Genomic DNA, 19,409 nt, shown 5'->3' with positions numbered 1-19,409 from the left:
TTATTTTTTATTTTTATATTTTAAATATTCTTACATTGGCTGCCTTTTCACATTTGTGCGTAGGCTTTGACTTCTTTCTTCTGAATCTATGCTGTGACAAAGGAATCCAAAACGTGCTTGTTTTAAGCTTATTAAAGCTTTCGTTCCACTTGTAAGAATTTTAAATTTAAGCTACGTGCCTAGCCCTTTAAAACCCTTGGGACAAGCTCCCCGGCCGGCCTATGCTGGAGCTTTAGGCAGCCCAGCTTTTTTTGTGTACCATAGAACGTATGCCTGTCTTAAATCTTCAATCTTGCTTTCAAAAATCCACATCAGCTAATGAGAACTATCACTCCTCCCTGCCGCCATTTCTCAACTGCCAAGCAACTAAAGGATTTAGCTCCTTCATCACCCCCAAAACCTGAATTTCCTCCCCTTATCCTCAATGAACACCTTTGTGGTAACTTATTGGACCAGTACCCAGATGTCAAAACACTTAAAAAACTCCATTCCAGGATATTCAAAGACCAATATCTTCGCTTCAACCCATCTCTCCGCATCAAACTGATGAGAGCCTTTGCGGCTTGCGGAGAGCCAACAGTCACACGCCACATATTCGATGAAATCACTGAAAAGAACATCGTTTTCTTTAACGTCACGATAAGAAGCTATGTAAACAACCGTTGCTATCACGATGCTCTTCTTATATTCAAAGAAATGTCTAGCCATGGCGTTAGTCCAGATCATTATACTTACCCTTGTGTCTTGAAGGCTTGTTCCGGGTCAGATAATTTGCGGGTTGGTTTGCAAATTCATAGTGCTGTGATTAAAGTTGGTCTTGACCTAAATCTTTTTACAGGGAATGGGCTGGTTTCTATGTATTCAAAGTGTAGATGTTTGGTGGAAGCACGGCGAGTTCTTGATGAAATGCCAATTAGAGATGTGGTTTCTTGGAATTCAATGGTTTCTGGGTACGCTCAAAATGGATGTTTTGATAATGCATTGGATGTTTGTAGGGAAATGGAGTTATTGAGGATAAAAGCTGATGCTGGGACTATGTCCAGCCTCTTGCCGGCTGTGACTAACACTTGTTCTGATAATATTTTGTACGTTAAAGAAATGTTTTGGAAGTTGGCTAGAAAGAGTTTGGTTTCTTGGAATGTGATGATTGCAGTTTTCGTGAATAATTTATTGTCAACTGAAGCTGTTGATTTATATTCACAGATGGAGGCATGTGGGATAGAACCGGATTCTTTTACTATTGCTAGTGTCCTTCCTGCTTGTGGAGATCTTTCGGCTATTTTTCTAGGAAGACGAATTCATGAATATGTAGAGAGGAAGAAACTCCTCCCGAATTTGGCATTGGAGAATGCATTGATTGACATGTATGCAAAGTGTGGATGCTTACAAGAAGCAAAGGCAGTGTTTGATCAGATGAAGTTTCGGGATATTGTGTCCTGGACTTCTCTGATCTCCGCTTATGGGATGAGTGGCCAAGGTTACAGTGCTGTGGCTCTTTTCTCTGAAATGCAGGATTCTGGCCTTACTCCAGATTCCATAGCATTCGTCTCAGTTCTTTCGGCTTGTAGCCATGCGGGACTATTGGAACAGGGGTGGCATTTCTTTAACTTGATGACAGAACAATATAAGATTATTCCAAGTGTAGAACACTTTGCTTGTATGGTGGACCTACTTGGACGTTCTGGGCAAGTAGAGGAAGCCTATAATTTCATCAGACAGATGCCAATAGAACCTACTGAAAGAGTATGGGGAACTTTATTGGGTGCCTGTTGGATGCACTCTAACATGTATATCGGGCTCCTTGCTGCTGATCATCTTTTTCAGTTAGCACCTGAGCCTTCTGGGTATTATGTCTTGTTATCAAACATATATGCAAAGGCTGGTAGATGGGAAGATGTTACAACTGTTAGATCAATCATGAAGAGCAAAGGGATCAAGAAAATGGCTGGTGCTAGCAATACTGAGATCAACAATCAGGTTTATACCTTTCTTGCTGGAGATCGCTCACATCCACAGTCCAAGGCAATCTATGAAGAATTAGATGTGCTGGTGGGGAAGATGAAAGAAGCAGGTTATGTCCCTGAAACTCACTCTGCACTTCATGATGTGGAGGAGGAAGACAAGGAATGCCATCTGGCTGTTCACAGTGAGAAGTTGGCTATTGTTTTTGCCATTTTAAATACTGAACCTGGCACACCTATTAGAATAACCAAGAATCTTCGTATCTGTGGGGATTGCCATATTGCTGCTAAGCTCATTTCACAAATTGCTGAACGTGAAATCGTAGTTAGGGATACTTATCGGTTTCACCATTTCCAGAATGGTGTTTGCTCATGTGGAGATTACTGGTGATCAATTTGGACAGGTGCCTCAGAATTTGCAATATATTGGATTATAAGCAAAAGGCATCAGTTGTCCATTGTTTAAACCACACCTGGCATGACATTGTTGTACGACGGTCTTAGCAGTACGACTGCCAGTGCCATGATTTTATCAAGGGACAAATTGAATCACTGATGATCCTAATTGTTGCAGTTATCACAACTGCTGGTCCTAGATCTGATCAGTGGCCATATCTTGCTTTGGCATGGACCGTAAAAATTTTCTAGTTCCAGTTAAAATCTTGACAGTGTAAGACCGTTTTGATCATCTTCTAAGTGATCTTCTGTTGTCATTGGAACTAAAAAGGCATGGTCGGTTCAGTATTCTTTCTGAAGCCTTCATGATTGAAATGGGGGTATGGCTTAAATGTGAGCTTTGACATCAGGTTCAATATCAGTTTATCTTGAGAGGTAGGCGGTGTTAAATATTCATCATTTATTATGAGTTTATGCATGGTTCTTCAGATACACTGATTATGATAGGTTCTCTTTGTAGATTGGTAGTGAACCAAAAATATTGCTTCTTTGCACTTTCTCACCTTTATCTTATATTCTCATATGAAATATGGACAAGCCAGGACTTACATTGTTACTCACATTTAGGGCCCATTTTTGCGGGAACAAGTGTATTAAACTTCTGATTAGGGTGGTGGTCATGGCTCCGATTCTGTTGAATTCTCATTGGTACTCCTCATGCAGGCAGGACTTACAACCAATCGAGTATCTGTTTTCCCATGAGAGAAACTACATTTGCAGCTATCCCAGTCAAGTGACCACCTCCATCAGGTTAGTTCAAATTGCACTCCCATAAAGACCTTTGGGCATCCCAGGCAGAGTGGGGTTGGCAAGTTGATTGGAGACATGTCTGACCGGCTGATGGGTGAAGACCACGCAAGAGGAACCGCTTCTCAACCAGTATAGGAACAGAGCTGTAGAGTGCGGACTGTTTCAGATGACCTGAAGCTTGCTTCTCATCTTACTAATTGTTAGTGAGTGGCTGGTTGGAAGTCAAACTTGATGGTTGTATGCTAATTTGTCAAATGAATTAGTGGAACATTATTGATTGTTCAGGGAAATGTCTTTAGACTGTGTACCCCTTGACGATTCATAAGTAATTACTTAATTCAATCCAGTAATTAATCAATGTTAATTTCTAAATGTACCATTTGGAATATTAATATTTGATATTTATCAAAGATTTAATATTAAATACTAGTTATCCATCTAAATTATATTATAAGTGGGTTCTAATAAGTACTTCTGGTGGAAAATCAAGAGCTGAAAACTTGGCACTTACCCAAGCATTTTGGCATTTTGCACACTCGGGTCTTCCCGTTCTGGATGTACGCCATAGTTGACTTGACTAGCTAGTTGTCTTCCACTAATCGTAAACCCCTGCTCAAACGGTCAAACATTAAAAGAAAAAAATGAAGAAAAAGAAGTGGAGCATTAAATTTATTGACCTTCTGCTTTTCACCTCATTTTTTCCACATGAAATGCAGACTACGGAGTGGAAAGTTTGTTTCTTTGCTCAATAACTACAGAGTAGAAATTACATCCTTGTATGAGGAAGAGGCATCAAAAGTTTCCACAATAGGGAGCCCACCTCTGCACAATTCATTTGAAATGTAAAACTCTAATTACCCACATCCGATTGGATAAACCAATATCTCACTTTTAAGGAATGAGATTTGAAATTTAAAACCTTACTTCAGAATTTAATTTATAGAATAAAACAAGGCAAAAAAAAGAAATCATAACAAACCTGCTTATCTCATTTTTGTATCCTAGTAAAGGGATTCTTTCACATGTTTTTGGTTCCAAATTGATAATGACATGTGTTACTTTATTAATTTCATAAATTATTACTTTTAATTCAAAACTATTTAGCATTTTCAACCTTCATCTTAATACAAGTTAATGTAGAAAGAAAATTCTTTGTATGAATGTTCATTGTTCATAATTATTGAAATTTCATAACCCATAACTCATTGAAAGCTAGCTACCATGAAAGCTTTCATACCATCACACTGGAAGAAAAATGTCCATGAGATACGCTAGTACGTAGAAACCCGAGTTCTGAGGAAAAAAAAAAAATAAAGTCAGCTAAATCGGCTTCCCCCACACACCATAAGCCATTTACTTTAAACAGGAACTCACTAGGTGCTTGGTTAAATTTCTTTTCTCTAAAGTCATAGGAAATGCTATGGCTTCGTCTGCTTTACACTTGCTTTATTCTTTCATAAATCACGGGCATGGACATTCTAGTCGTGGATGTTTGTTTGCTTCAGAAGACTTCGTTTCTATTGGACGGAGGGGCATCTAAACCCTCTATAAATATGAAGCCCATTAACAAATGGGAGGCACATCTTTTTAGCGAAAATGGCTACAAGATCTGAAGCCAGCCCGAAGCTCTTCTTTCTCCTTTCCGTCTTAGCAGTAATTAAAACTTCCCATGCTGCTGGTGGCATCGCCATCTACTGGGGCCAGAACGGCAACGAGGGAACCCTGACTGCAACCTGTGCCACAGGCAGATATGCCTACGTTAACATAGCCTTCCTTAACAAATTTGGCAATGGTCGCACGCCTGAAATTAATTTGGCTGGTCACTGTAATCCGGCATCCAATGGCTGCACCGCTGTCAGCAGTGGCATAAGAAGCTGCCAAGCCCGAGGAATCAAGGTCATGCTCTCTATTGGAGGCGGCGTTGGCAGCTACTCTCTGGCTTCTCAAGCAGACGCCAAAAATGTAGCCGATTATCTTTGGAACAATTTCTTGGGTGGAACATCGTCTTCCCGTCCGTTAGGCGATGCTGTATTGGATGGCATTGATTTTGACATAGAGCTTGGCTCAACTCAATACTGGGATGATCTTTCTCGTTATCTATCAGCTTACAGCAACCAGGGAAGAAAGGTGTATTTAACAGCAGCTCCTCAGTGTCCATTTCCTGACAGATTGTTGGGGACTGCCCTTAATACAGGCCTGTTTGACTATGTTTGGATTCAGTTTTATAACAATCGCCCATGCCAATACTCTTCAGGCAACACCAACAACCTTGTCAACTCATGGAACCGGTGGACATCATCCATAAACGCAGGAAAGATATTTTTGGGGTTACCGGCAGCACCGGCAGCGGCTGGAAGTGGGTATATTCCGCCGAATGTGTTAACTTCTCAAATACTTCCGGTGATTAAGAGCTCAGCTAAGTATGGAGGTGTTATGCTTTGGTCTAAGTTCTTTGATGATAGGAATGGTTACAGCGCCTCCATTCTGAATAGCGTGTGAGCAAGACTTGTTTTGTGTACTCCCTTTAAGACCTAGACTTTGTATGCAGTTTGGTCTTCTCTGATAAATAAAATATAATAAATTGAGAGATATATCCTTATCAGTTTCCATGATTTCAGTAATGACAATTATTCTCCTCATAAAATTAAAGAAATGATTGAAGAATTGAGCCTGAACAAGTTGCCTTGTGTTCGTGATCTTGTTCTGTTTCTCATTGTTCCATTTAGCCACAAGTTAGAGCTAACAATGAATCGAGCATGGGTGTCTGTGGAAGGATTGTCCAAATGTGAACGTTGGGTTTTGTCCATTCTAGCGTGGGTGGACTGGGAGTGAGACAGTGAGACAATGCCTTGATGGAAGGATTTAGGCTGGCTACGGTCCGGTTGACAAGCCTAACGTAAACAATGTTGAGATATGAGGCTCAAAATGATACGTTTGGAACATGCTGTTATGGCAGACCATTGTTGTTCTTTTCCTTTTTTTTTTTCAAAAAAAATGTTAATTGATTACCTGTTCCAATAATCTAAATTTGGAGTATTTCCCCAAAGCTATCCAAACCTTCCGATCACACAGTTCTTTTGGTGAAGGAATAGAATAATACAGAGATTTCCAATGAAATTATCATACTATTGTCACCCTTTAAAAGTTAAATAACTTAATAGCTGGAAATGTGCCTTTTGATGAGAAACTACAAACATCCTTATATGTCATTATGTCAAGTATATTAAATTGTGAGTTTAGGATTTTGTGGGCAGGAACTCCGATGGGATTTTAGAGGGTTTCAAGGATACTTGGTCTTTGTCTTCTTCTAGAGCAAATCTGCACATGCTGCAAGGACAAAGCCGTTTTTCATCAGAGCTCCAGAAATGGCATATATATATAGCAGCCCACAAAGATTAGACATGATCGATAATAGAGCTGTGAATTCATTATTGTGATACAAGCTCTCTGGTTTGGCCCTCTTGTTACTCCAGAATATGGAGGCATACAACAAGGAATGCTTAGGGCAGCATATCAGCTTCAACATAACATTAGCTATTCCAATCAACTCTATTGTACCGCGCCATATGAGATTTTTTTGGATACTTTTTTCTTGCGTAAGTGGTTATTTGGTTTTTACCTATGATTTGCTTTTTCAGCAGCTAAAATTACTTGTTCAAGCAGTGGGTCTCTGCCGGGGAGGGACCCTATCCCTCCCAGGCGAAGGAAAAACACAAAACGTGCGAGTCCCACTTGTGTAAAATTGTAACGCTAAAGTTTGGGTTGTTGGTGGGGCCGAATGCCTTGAGGAAGCAGACAAATGACTACCTTGTTGGAAGCTCCCAAGAGTCAAAAACTGTTGCGAGTCCCTGCCAACGTGGAGTGTTCTAACTTGGCATCTTCAGTTTCAAAAATTTCACATTCTTTTAGGGATCATGCTTGTCTGCGACCATAGCTATCTGCAACTGCTTATCCCACTTTTATAAACAAATGCGATGTTCTACTTCACATAACCAATTCCATCCAATAATACTGCTGCATTAACATCAAAGATAATTAAGGTATCAAGTTAATATTTTTCTTTTTTTTCATTTTTGTAGATTTTTCCTTTCACTTGATCTTATATACATTTTTAATTTCTAATTTACAATGAAAAGGAAAACATTAACGTATTTAAGTATATAATATATATATATATATATAGATGTCAATTCAATACCTTAATTTTAACTTTTTTTATTTTTTACATAAATAAGAACAAAATTTATCATTATATTAATATTTATGATATTAAAATTATCGTGATCGAAAACCACCATATATATGATATTGTTATTTTTTATTAAGTATCAAAATCTTTGAATTTATAATTTTTTTTACTATAGAATAACAAGAAGATATATATCATTATCAAAATTTGTTACGTATCACGTTAGATTTGTCGTTATTAAAAAAGTTAGGTGATACCTTTACTTTTTATCTACATTAATTAATAAAATATCTATTATTATAGTTCTTTAAAAGTCAATTTATCATATCGAGTCATTTTTTTCTAATTAAAAAAAATTTAACTACATGCATACATTTATTTTACATAAAACATATGATCATATATTTCATTTGTAACATATTTTTTTCTTTTACCTTTTAATTTTCTACATAAAAGTTTCCATGTATATATGAATAAATGCCATATCACAAATAGTATACTTTACATGATCATATTAACGGAAATATGTTTTCTATATGAATGATGACAATAAGTTGGTTTCCAATCATATTGGTTCTTGCACAAGACTTGGATGCAATCTCCCACATCCAATCTCTCTCCTTGATTAGATTGGTGGAAGCAAAAATATATTAAATTGTGGTGGAGAATATTATTTCTCTTTTGACACGTTGTAAACATGCAAAGGTACAGCCTTGCTATAAATAGCATTTCCATTTCTCCTGGTTTTCCACAAGCTTACAACACAAATACTTGGCAGCCTGATATCTCTAATTGGTTAGTTTAGAGTTGCTACTTCTCTAAGCTTTTCGTTGTTGTTTTCAGCCTCTCCCATTTGTCTTTCACCGTTTCTTCACCCCCACCTGCCCCTGCTTTCAAACGAGAGAGAAAAGAGAAGAAGAGTTTTCAGTTGTTTGTCTTTCTGAATGTTTTTATTGGTTTTGTCCATGGCTGAAATTAAGCTTAGTTAGAGAGGCTCGAATCGCATATCATTCAGTTATTTTCTTCTCAAATGAGATTGATGAGTTGTCAAATAATAAACCTCGTTTCAATAGAAATCCGATAGCGGCATTTTCTTTGCTTTTTCTATTCTTTTTCAATTTTTAGTACAGAAGACAACAATCACATTTAAATGACCAGACTTCATTTCATTCAAAGCTCAACGTTTTGAATGGATTACTATTTGTCTTGATTTGATCTTCTCTGAGTTTTCTTTTTTTCTTTTTTTGTTTATATCATCGGGAGCAGCGTGAAAGAGATCAGAACAATGGGGGCTCCCCCTCCTGCTTTCACAATCAGACATCCAGACTATGCCATATCGGACAACGTTACCCCTTTCCGTGACTATGATTACTTCGGTGCGTTGTGGGATCCCGTCCCTTTCTTCAGTTCAAAGCAAACATCCGAAGAGTGGACAACCAATGAACTCATCACTTTCGAGCAACTTGAGGAATATGGAGCATACTATGTTGGAGAGCGATCCGATATGTATGCTGTCTCTCATTTCGTGTACTATGTGGATGGAGAGTACATGCCTGTCTTCAGAAAGATCACTGGCTACGATATGTTCACTTACTGTCGCAGGAGAATCATGCGAAGAGAAAATCGAAGAGGATATGCCACTCCCAGAGCGTTTCCAAAACCCGTTTGTCTAAACCCACCAGCAAATTCACAAGAGCAACCCAAGAGGCAGGACACTGTCATTAATGTGGGAAGCCTTAAAATAAACCTAAATCCCAATCCGACAAACATTAATAATATGGAAAAAGGAATGAATGGTGAGGACGAAGAAGAAGCTTGCTGTTGGGATGAAATCATTGAAGATTATTTCAGTGACAAGGCTTCTTCCAGTGAATCTGATCCAGGTTTCGATACCAAATAAAATGTTTCGAAAAGGAGCCTTTAGTGCCTTCGTTTCTTTGCAATATTGTGGTTGAGATTTGTGGTGTCCAAGTTAGTCAGCCCTGTTGTTTGCTGTTGTGTTTACTGAAGTTAGCTCATTAATTAGGGGCTGTATGGTTCTTCATCTATATCTTTATTAAATAAACTTTTCGTTGAATTGGGGCTCTACTTCTGGCGTTCTAAAACAAGGTTAGATTCCAAAGAGTATTAATTACACTCACTCCCCAAAAAAACTGAAGACTGAAATAAATTCCCAAAAATTACACCTGAAAATTCATATGAACCTTTGCCTTGCCTTCCCCAAACTTTCATTCTAGCTAGCTAGACCGCCTATCTCTGTATTATGGTGGAATATGGGAGCTCTTACCGTAATTAAGGGGGCCACAACCAACTAACTATCTTTCTAATTTTGGATTTAAGAGTGGTTGCGCGATTCATTGAACTCCATAGACTGACATACATGAGCTTTTGGCTTTGCTACGGTATTAATTTTTGGAAAGTACTGTTCCTTTCCAAGGTAAAACTGTCGAGAATCTAAGAATTATCAAAGCAATGAACAAAAAAATTAAAAAAAAAAAAACAGAGAATGAAGAAGAAGAATTTTAATTTTCTAAGAATCAAAGATCATCAGTTTTCATTTCAAGCTGAGTATTTATACAGACATTTGAAATTCAAAACGATGATTTTTTATTCTCAAAAAATTAAAACTCTTCTTCTTCATTCTCTGTTTTTTCTGATTTTTTTGTTCATTACTTTGACAATTCTCAAATTCTCTACATGGTATCAGAGCTCTTAATCTTGATGGACCTATGATTTAGCTATTCTTTGTTGTGATTGTTCTTTAAACATTGAGATGGAACCACAAGCTTTAATGCTACAGCTCCACTTGTTTTCTCTGGAATCAACTATCTGTTTTGGGTAGTCAAAATGAGATTGTATCTCAAGGCGTTTGATTTCTGGGATATGGTTGAGACGGGTGAGGTTCCAATACAAAGACATGCTAATTCGACCTTAGCTCAGATCAAGCAACATAGTGAAGAGGTTGCTAAAAGATATAAGGCTCTGATCTGTCTTCAATCAGCAGTTTTAGAAACGATCTTTGAGAAGATAATGAATTATAAAGATCCCAAGCAAGTTTGGGATAGTCTGAAGGAGGAATATTAAGGCAGTGACAAAACCAGAATCATGCACTTGTTGAATATTTCTAGACAGTTTGAGTTAATGAAGATGAAGGAGGATGAAAGCATTCAAGAGTATACTAATAAGTTGATTAATCTTGTAAATCAGCTTAGGCAATTGGGAGAGGAGGTTAGTGACAAAAGAATGGTGAATAAGATTGTTGTGAGTATTTCAGAGAGATTTGAAACCTAAATATCATCTCTAGAAGACTCCAAGGATTTAACTAAGATTACTATCAATGAGTTGTTAAGTGCTTTACTTGCTTTAGAGCAAAGAAGAGTACTCTGGAGTAATGAAACCCTTGAAAATGCTTTGATTGCAAAAACTAAAGACTTAAGGGTGAAAGATTAGAGTGCCAAGAAGATCAAGGGCAAAGGAAGTAATTCTGGTGAAGGAAAGCAAGGAAAGAAGCAAAAGAAGTTTTCTCCATGTCCTCACTGTAAAAAGACTAATCACACTCTCAAATACTGCTGGTTCAAGCCTAATGTGAAGTGCAGACTATGTAATCAGCTTGGTCATATTCAAAAGGTCTGTAAATTCAAGAGAGGTAGTAAATAAAAAGCAGCAGTGGCTAAGCAAATTGAGGAAGCTGATGAAATACTATTCATGGCTAACTTGGGAGTTGAGTCAACTAAGAAAAATGTTTGGTTATTGGACAGTGGATGTTCACATGATCTGACTAGCAATGAGGAACTGTTTTCAGAGATTGATCGAAGTTTTTTAGCTCAGATTCTCTACAAAAACAAGATATGCCATTTGAAATACATATTGAAAGTCTTCTCCTTTTATTATCTCCATTCTCCGAGTTAAACGTGATATCTATCTCATATCAAACGTATATGTGATACTTAAGAGTTATATAAGAGTCTAAGTCAGTTATAGAGGAACAGGACCATCGGGTTGTGGAGGAGTTCTTGAGGATAGTAAGGGTAAGTCTCTTAAGTGAGCTTGAGTCTAATTATACATAAGTTTGATTCCTCTTCATGAAAAGGTTTAAAACCTTCGGTGATAGAATCAAATTCTTGTGTTGATCTTTTATTAATATCTAAACCGGATAATAGGTTATGGGCACTATGAAAGGTATTTTTTGAAGCTGATTGAAGAGGTTACTTACAGAGAGATCTAGAAGGAGACTAACTCTTTTACGGACTCTTTAGAAAAAATGTGGGTAGACCGACCCAACATGTTTAATGTTTGCTGCTGGTGAAGAGAAGCCTAGTGTGTCATTATAATTTCTGGTCGAGAGGAGCTGCTGTTTTTCCTATTTATTTCTACGGGGAGGGGAGCTGTTATCTCATCCTTTTAGTGTATTTTGCTATTTATGCTTGTATTTAAGCTTCTTCTGGATACTTTTGTAGATATTTTGTTGGAGGGATGCGTTGTTCCTTACTCCTTCTAGATGCTTTATGTATGTAATTCTTCATTGGACGGTGCTTCTTGAGGTGCTTTCAAGCCAATGTTTTTTTGTTCCGATTTAAGGACTTGAACTGAGGTTTTTATGGTTTTTTTTTTTTAATTGGAGGAGAGGAGATTCGAACCTTACTCTTTAAATAGAAGAATTATACACCAACCAATGAGTCAAATGCTCGGATGCAACTGAGGTTTTTATAATTATTTATATTAATATAATAAATTTATTTTAAAAAAATTTAAGTAAGTTATTATTAATAATTTAAATTCAAACTTTCAAAAAGTCGTGTGACTTAAACTTAAAATATTATTAAAATAATTATACTTGAACCTAATACTTTCCATTAAAATGAAAAATAATCATATTTTTCATATGTTATCCTTCAAAATAAATCATAAGAGTTTTCTTACAAAACTTGCTCCCAAAGTTAACTGACAAAAGTCAGATTAACAATCACCTTAATGTGCATCCACAGCGCAAGCAGACAAATTACTGCATTCCAATGGATTAAAATATTGATGAACTTCGTGAGTCATTACATATTTACCTTTAAAACCAAGTTCCTCTTCCATTCTATATAGTCGAGCATACAAATATAATAGGATGCCAGGCACCAATTTATGGGGTTTTCGTTCCTTTTTTATTTCTTTTTTCTGCATTTCGATAGCAGACAAACCTTTCGACCTTTTCTTGACAAATAATTCTCTCTACATATTTCAGGGAACGTATTATTGACAAGGTCAAGCTCACCTTATTCAACAAAATTTGCTGCACCATTAAGCATGGCGTCGAGTATAGCGGATCGTGGCATTGGTACAAGAAACTAACTCATTGTTTTCTCTCATTCTGTTGAATTAAAAACCGGATGAGTGACATTAACAATTTACTAGAATTAACTTAGGATTTCCCAGATCTAATCCAATTTGTTAATTATATTCTCTGATCGGCTGATCTGGTACCCAAAGAGCAGATTAGATGAAGGTTGAAGTGAAGTTTCAAGACTGTGAGGAGAGTAATATTTTCAGCTTCACTAGGCAACTATAAAACAACTCTGTATTCCTGGGAATATTCAATAACAGAAACTCTCAAACTCACCTTCCAATAACTTCTTCACTAGAAAAACGACTTGCTATTTACAAAGCTTATATATTTATGTAGGATCACTTGGATTTAGATTTTAAGGTTTAGTATACTAAGTGAGAATACAATGTTTTCAGTCTTTTCTCAGACAAGTATGTTTTTGTAAGCTCAACCAATGATATTATGGCACTTAATTTGACGAAACAAATCACTTTACAGCTTATATATATGTTGGTCAACGGTGTTAATTCACCCCTTGTTTAATGCAAATCTTGTCTCAGATATGATGGTCACCATAATCTTCTGTCTTCGGTTAATTGAATTGGATTTTCTTTTTTTATCATGACGTCCTAATTAAGTTTCAGCAAGAAAGATCCTAAGTTGAGAGCGAGGTCAGTCATTTGAAAACTCACACTAAAGAAAAAACAATTTCTACAAGTTTATCTGAACAGATATAAATAACTATAAAATTGAAAAGATAAAGGGCAGTGCACCGCCATAAATGGGTCTTCGCCCATATTATAATGTGACGACCGCTTGCTTGGGCTCTCCTTGAACTCTATATAAGCGACCTTTTCATTGGCACTGAGGAACCACAGACCAAACTCAGTTTCAAGTTTCAACAATGGCCACGAAAACACAAGCCATACCTATTTTCCTCTCCCTCCTAGTCCTAGCCCTGATTGAGGTCTCCCATGCTGGTGGGATCGGAATCTATTGGGGTCAAAGCGGCTCCGAAACAACCTTAAACACAACTTGTAACTCTGGACTATACAAATACGTCAGCATAGCATTTCTCAACAAATTTGGCAGCGGCCGAACCCCTGGGCTCAACCTTGCAGGCCATTGCAACCCTGCAAATGGTGGTTGCAGAGTGGCAAGTTCAGCCATAAGAAACTGCCAAAGCAAAGGCATCAAGGTGATGCTCTCCATCGGTGGTGGCATTGGCCAGTACTCTCTGGCTTCTAAAGCTGACGCCCAGAGGGTAGCTGCTTATTTGTATAAGAACTTCTTGGGTGGAAGCTCACCTTCACGGCCCTTAGGAAGTGCCGTTTTGGACGGTATAGACTTTGACATAGAGCTTGGCTCCACTAACTATTGGGCTGATCTTGCTCGCTACTTAGCTGCATATAGCAAGCCAGGAAGAAAGGTTTACCTATCGGCTGCTCCTCAGTGTCCAATCCCTGACAGATTCTTAGGGGCTGCCCTTAGTACTGGGCTTTTTGATTATGTTTGGGTTCAGTTTTATAACAACGCCCCATGCCAATACAGTCCAGGTAACACAAGCAAGCTTTTAGCTTCATGGAAACGGTGGGCTGCGATAGGGGCAATAAAGAAGTTATTCCTAGGGTTACCGGCAGCCAAGGCGGGAGCAGGAAGTGGGTACATTCCACCTGGTGTGCTAACCTCTAAAATCCTTCCAGAGATCAAGAAATCACCAAAGTATGGAGGTGTTATGCTTTGGAACAGATACCTTGATAAGGTCACTGGCTATAGTGCTGCCATTAAGAGTAAGGTATAAACTATATATGAAGCAAGCAAACTTGCCAGGCTTAGCAGCGTAAGCCCAAACCCAGAGAGGGGGCAAATTATGTGTTGAATGAATAAGCTGCTTCTGTGTTTTTTCTTTTTTCTTTTCATAATGTATGTTATATGGAGTATACATGCAGTTGTGCCTGTCTATTGTGGTGGTAATAAAACAGATACCTTTGGAAATTGGGTGCACACCGGTTATCATTAATTTCATTATGAGTTTTATTTTCTGATTTAAGCTTATATATATAAATATATACACATAAATATTTGTATATAAACAGTTTTCATCATTGCAATACCTCCAGAAGGTAAGCAAAGCTACAAACAATATGCCCATCACAGCAGGGATAAACGGTTAATTAAGCCTAGAATAAATATTTCCTACTCACCCGCCCTGTACGTTTCTTCTGACTTTTTCGAAATAAATAATAAATTAATAAAGCAAAGTCAGTATTTTCGTACCATAAATATATAGAATTTTGAATTAATTAATTAGTTTAGCTATATAAATAAGTATGAAACATATTATACATATAAATTAATCTAACCCGCATTCTTAGATTCAACTTAAAATCTTGAACTTTCTTGAATAAAGAAGTTGCTACGCAGCCATTGTTGTTCAACTAGTTATGCACAATATTGAGTATGATAGATTGTTGCATTGACGTATCAATTAAATCATTCCTTGAATTCTCCCCTATTAAAATTATTTAGTTCCACTTTGTACTATTGCATTATAGTACCCAATTAAAGGACATTATCACATATTTATTTTTTTCTTGCATACGTACAAAATGACTAATGTATTGTATTACATATTTCATAACAGTAAAAACTGATAGATCTTGAATATATAAATATGAAACTTTCACCATCTATCAAGTATGTCCTTTGGGTAGGAAATGTTAACTCGTGATTTATAAATTCACATTTGATATCAAAGCAACCCCAGATATTCATTTCATTGATGTGGGGTCCCAATGGTCGTCAGTGCAACGAGGGCATTGCACAGTTGGCCACTTCACTGATGTAGTGCCCTTATGAAAGATACAAGGTTTGAGATAGAGTCCCTTTCCTCTATGAATAAAAAGCCAATGTAATGAAGATATTACACAAGTGAGTGAGGTAAAATATTACGGATCCCACATCAATAACAGATAGGATAAATCTTATATATATAAACATGGATATGGGCTTTCTCCATCACCTATCAAGCTTGTTTTTTAGATAAGAAATATAAGCTCGTAATTTATAAACTTATTTAAACTTTATGGGCTCTTAATTTATAAACTTACTTAAATTTTATTTTCAGATACATAATGATTGAAGTTAAAAATTTTATATGTAATTATTTTTTTAAGTGATTTTTATTGATCTTCTCACCAAATTGTCATTTTGAGTCCTAAACTTGACTACAAAAGACTCTTCATGGCATAAGAGAGATGATGAGGGTAATGCCTTTGTACATTTTCCAACAAAGTCTGCTACTCAAGGATAGTGGCAGAAATACAAGAACTGAAAGAAACAATCTAAACTATACATAGCAGAGCATTTTGCTCAGAAAAGACTGGATAGTCAGCCTGTACAAAATCAGTGTAGCCATAAAACAGTGCTCAATGTGTCAAGATGAAACAACCCAATAAGCCATCAAGAAGGAAGGCAACACCCCAAAACGCATATTGTGAAACCAGACTGCAAGGAGGGACGCAGCAGGGTGAAAAGCGAAACGCAATCTGAGCCAATTCCCCGAGCTTTGGACCTGCATTGGAAGAGATCATGGCCAACACAAAGAGGAGCACCATCGCTTACACAAATCAGCAGGAGAAGATCAACCTAAACCCTCAAAGCGATCAGCAGCAAACCATCGAACTTATGGAGAGATAGCCCGCGCATAAAACAATATATTCAAGAGATGACGGATGGAGCCGAGGTTCAAACGTTGAAAACGGCCAACTCAGCTGTATCCATTCAAGTCAATTCAAGGGCAACATCCGCTGGACCGTAATAAACTGCAAAACAATAGTAATAAAATAAAAAGTTTTTAACATTATTAAATGAAATAATTAAGATAGAATATTTTAAAAAAATCTTTAAATTATTTTTAAAAAATTAAATAATCTTTTTTATTACTTTCAATCAAATTTTTATATTTTTATTTTGAATTAAATAAGCTTTTATCACAAATAGTTGACTAACGATTATTAATAAAAATATCATTTGTCATTTTATGTCATATAGTATTAAAATCGTATATATTGATATGCCATAATGACATGCTCATGTGACTATTTTTATCATCCACGTCAATTTTATATCAACATCATATGATTAAAATAACAAATAACATTTTAAATAATGATAATTAATTAACCGATTGTCGTAAGGATCTATTTGATTTAAAATAAAAGTATAAAAGTTTGATTGAATATAATAAATGAATAAAGATTTATTAAAATTTTTTAAAATTACTTAAAAACTTTTTTAAATACTATATCCATAATTAATTATAGTCCAATAGAAATCCAATATAAACAAGTTGGGATAATTTCGTGCAAAATCGAGAGTGAAGCTTGAATACCGTTTTTCTTTTTTTTTTTGGCCGTATCAAATTATAGTGAACTACGGTTACAACCATACTAATCTATTCTATATCCTTAGAAGCTTGAATTTTCACAAAGTACTAAAATGCAGAAACAATAAAACATATCTCAACTTGATAGACATACTCAAAGTCGGTGGATCCAGCAGTTGGTTTCTTTTTGAAATACAATATGTTGACGGACCTACCAGAAGCAAACCGGGTGCAAATGTGAGTGTTTGAGAGGATGTGCTTAGGGCGGAGCAGTTGAGTCTAATACTGTTTAAGTTGTTGCCAGAAACAGTTTTTGCCTGTTTTCACTAAGGTTTGTTCTGTCAAATTAGTGAATATTGATCACTGATTCCCCATTCAAAGTTTATAATGCATACTGCGGGTTTTGGATGAATCTGGGGGACCTAGGCTCTCAGATTGAGCTAGTCTATATATTGTTGAAGCTTTTTAACAAATTTGACAAATGCGACTAGCTTCGCAGATGACTTAAATTATTATGCAAATATTTAAACCCTTCACGGAATACAGTCACTTTTTGCATTTAGTTTGACAGAAGTGAACTTCACCATATGGTGGTACTGGAAGTGCCTGTGGGCAATAGTGCCTCCGGTTATGGATAGGGCTGATCTAATTAGATGAAACTATTTTAATTGTGCTAGTGGCTAGGTTGTTTATTATCGTGTGAACTATCCTCAACAAGACCCTGCTCTTGTATATGTCGTTGACTAAGATATCCGTGGTGTGTATGGGTTTGCTTTAGTTCATTGCTTTTTACTCCGTTAATTTGGACTTCCTTGATCAGTCTGGTTTTATGCCTGCGGAAATTTTCTGATTAATCAATGCATTCACCCTCTACAGGGCTGAATTAAAAGTAAACCGTAACCAAATCTTCAAAGTTTACCAATAAAGAATGGTACTGTGAGTTTGAAAAGATTGCCAGTATACTGCCCTCATCGGACTTTCCACTAAAATTTAACGTGACTAACAGTCGGCCACCGTCATTAAAAATGAAAAGCTCTCAGCTGGTCCCTCCTGGACTCTATATAAGGGACTTTCTGCTTGGCATCGTGGAATCACACACTGCAGACAACACAACAACTGCAACAATGGCCACTAAAACACCAGCCATCCCTGTTCTCGTTTCCCTACTAGTCCTTGCCCTGATTGAAGTCTCTCAAGCCGGTGGGATTGCCGTGTATTGGGGTCAAAACGGCTTTGAGACCACTTTAAACCAAACATGTGAGACTGGACTATACAAGTACGTCAACATAGCCTTCCTCAACAAATTTGGCAGTGGCCGGATTCCGGAACTCAACCTTGCTGGCCATTGCAACCCAAAGTATGGAGGTTGCAAAGTTGCTAGTATAGCCATAAGAAACTGCCAAAAGCAAGGGATCAAGGTGATGCTCTCCATTGGTGGCCGCCGAGGCCAGTACTCTCTGGCCTCTAAAGCCGACGCCAAGAAGGTAGCTGATTACTTATACAACAACTTCTTGGGTGGGACATCACCTTCCAGGCCACTAGGCAATGCTGTTTTGGATGGTATAGATTTCGACATAGAGCTTGGCTCAACAAAATATTGGGACGATCTTGCCCGATACCTAGCTGCATATAGCAAGCCAGGAAGAAAGGTTTACCTGTCGGCTGCTCCTCAATGTCCGTTCCCAGATAGATACTTGGGGCCTGCCCTTAATACTGGTCTTTTTGATTACGTTTGGGTTCAGTTCTATAACAACGCAGCCTGTCAATATGCTCCAGGTAACACAAGGAACCTTTTAAATTCATGGTATCGGTGGACTACATCCACTAAGGCAGGGAAGATATTTTTAGGGTTACCAGCAACCAAGGCAGCAGGAACTGGGTACATTCCACCCTGGGAGCTAAAGTCTAAAATCCTCCCGCTGATCAAGAAATCACCCAAATATGGTGGTGTCATGCTTTGGAATAGGTACTTTGATAAGATCGGTGGTTATAGCACCGCCATTAAGAACAGCGTTTAGAACCAAGAAACTATGATTCTGAAGCAACATTGCCTGGCTTAGCAACGTAAGCCTCTATGCTAAAAGTCGAGGCAAAAGATAGTGGATGTATTGAATAAGTTGCTTCCGCTTTTTCATTTTTTCGGTTTTCCCCTTTTGTCGTTTGTCTTTGTGTCCAGACTGCCCTGGTAATAAAATAGACAATATATTTATAAATTGGATGTCATCTGCCCAACTATCATTTCATGACTCTCTTCCGATTTACCTCAGTCATGTTGCAATAGATACTCCTAAAGACTTCTCAATACTCTGAAAGAACGTACCAAAAAAGATCTAGGAAAGTCAGAACGGAAAGAAA

The 19,409-nt window shown here is 37.3% G+C and overlaps 4 protein-coding genes across 5 annotated transcripts; all 4 read left to right on the top strand.

Annotated features, from left to right (window-relative positions):
- Positions 1-37: 37 nt before the first annotated feature.
- Positions 38-3,591, top strand: LOC18605681 (Tetratricopeptide repeat (TPR)-like superfamily protein). 2 transcript variants are annotated; one of them, XM_018117429.2, is made up of 2 exons: positions 38-2,792; positions 3,081-3,591. In XM_018117429.2, the coding sequence occupies exon 1, from the start codon at positions 319-321 to the stop codon at positions 2,350-2,352; it is 2,034 nt and encodes a 677-aa protein (XP_017972918.2). In that variant the 5' UTR covers positions 38-318; the 3' UTR covers positions 2,353-2,792; positions 3,081-3,591. The 2 variants fall into 2 exon arrangements, with proteins under 2 accessions (XP_017972918.2, XP_007038898.3); XM_007038836.3 differs by having other exon boundaries at positions 2,985-3,591.
- Positions 3,592-4,742: 1,151 nt separating this feature from the next.
- Positions 4,743-5,758, top strand: LOC18605689 (hevamine-A-like). Its single transcript, XM_007038845.3, has one exon. The coding sequence runs from the start codon at positions 4,764-4,766 to the stop codon at positions 5,664-5,666; it is 903 nt and encodes a 300-aa protein (XP_007038907.3). The 5' UTR covers positions 4,743-4,763; the 3' UTR covers positions 5,667-5,758.
- A 7,769-nt stretch (positions 5,759-13,527) lies between these two features.
- On the top strand, positions 13,528-14,662 carry LOC108661360 (hevamine-A-like). The gene has a single exon (XM_018117540.2). It carries the CDS (start codon positions 13,572-13,574, stop codon positions 14,466-14,468), a length of 897 nt encoding a protein of 298 aa, XP_017973029.2. The 5' UTR covers positions 13,528-13,571; the 3' UTR covers positions 14,469-14,662.
- Positions 14,663-18,138: 3,476 nt separating this feature from the next.
- LOC148763823 (hevamine-A-like) lies at positions 18,139-19,267 on the top strand. Its single transcript, XM_088804162.1, has one exon. The coding sequence runs from the start codon at positions 18,179-18,181 to the stop codon at positions 19,070-19,072; it is 894 nt and encodes a 297-aa protein (XP_088660288.1). The 5' UTR covers positions 18,139-18,178; the 3' UTR covers positions 19,073-19,267.
- Positions 19,268-19,409: the final 142 nt, after the last annotated feature.

Source organism: Theobroma cacao, chromosome 3 (genome assembly GCF_053813885.1).
Source record: "Theobroma cacao isolate CCN51 chromosome 3, ASM5381388v1, whole genome shotgun sequence".
Taxonomy (NCBI): Eukaryota; Viridiplantae; Streptophyta; class Magnoliopsida; order Malvales; family Malvaceae; genus Theobroma; species Theobroma cacao.
Note: the sequence above shows the minus strand (reverse complement) of the source record. Positions and strands in the feature narration are given on the sequence as shown.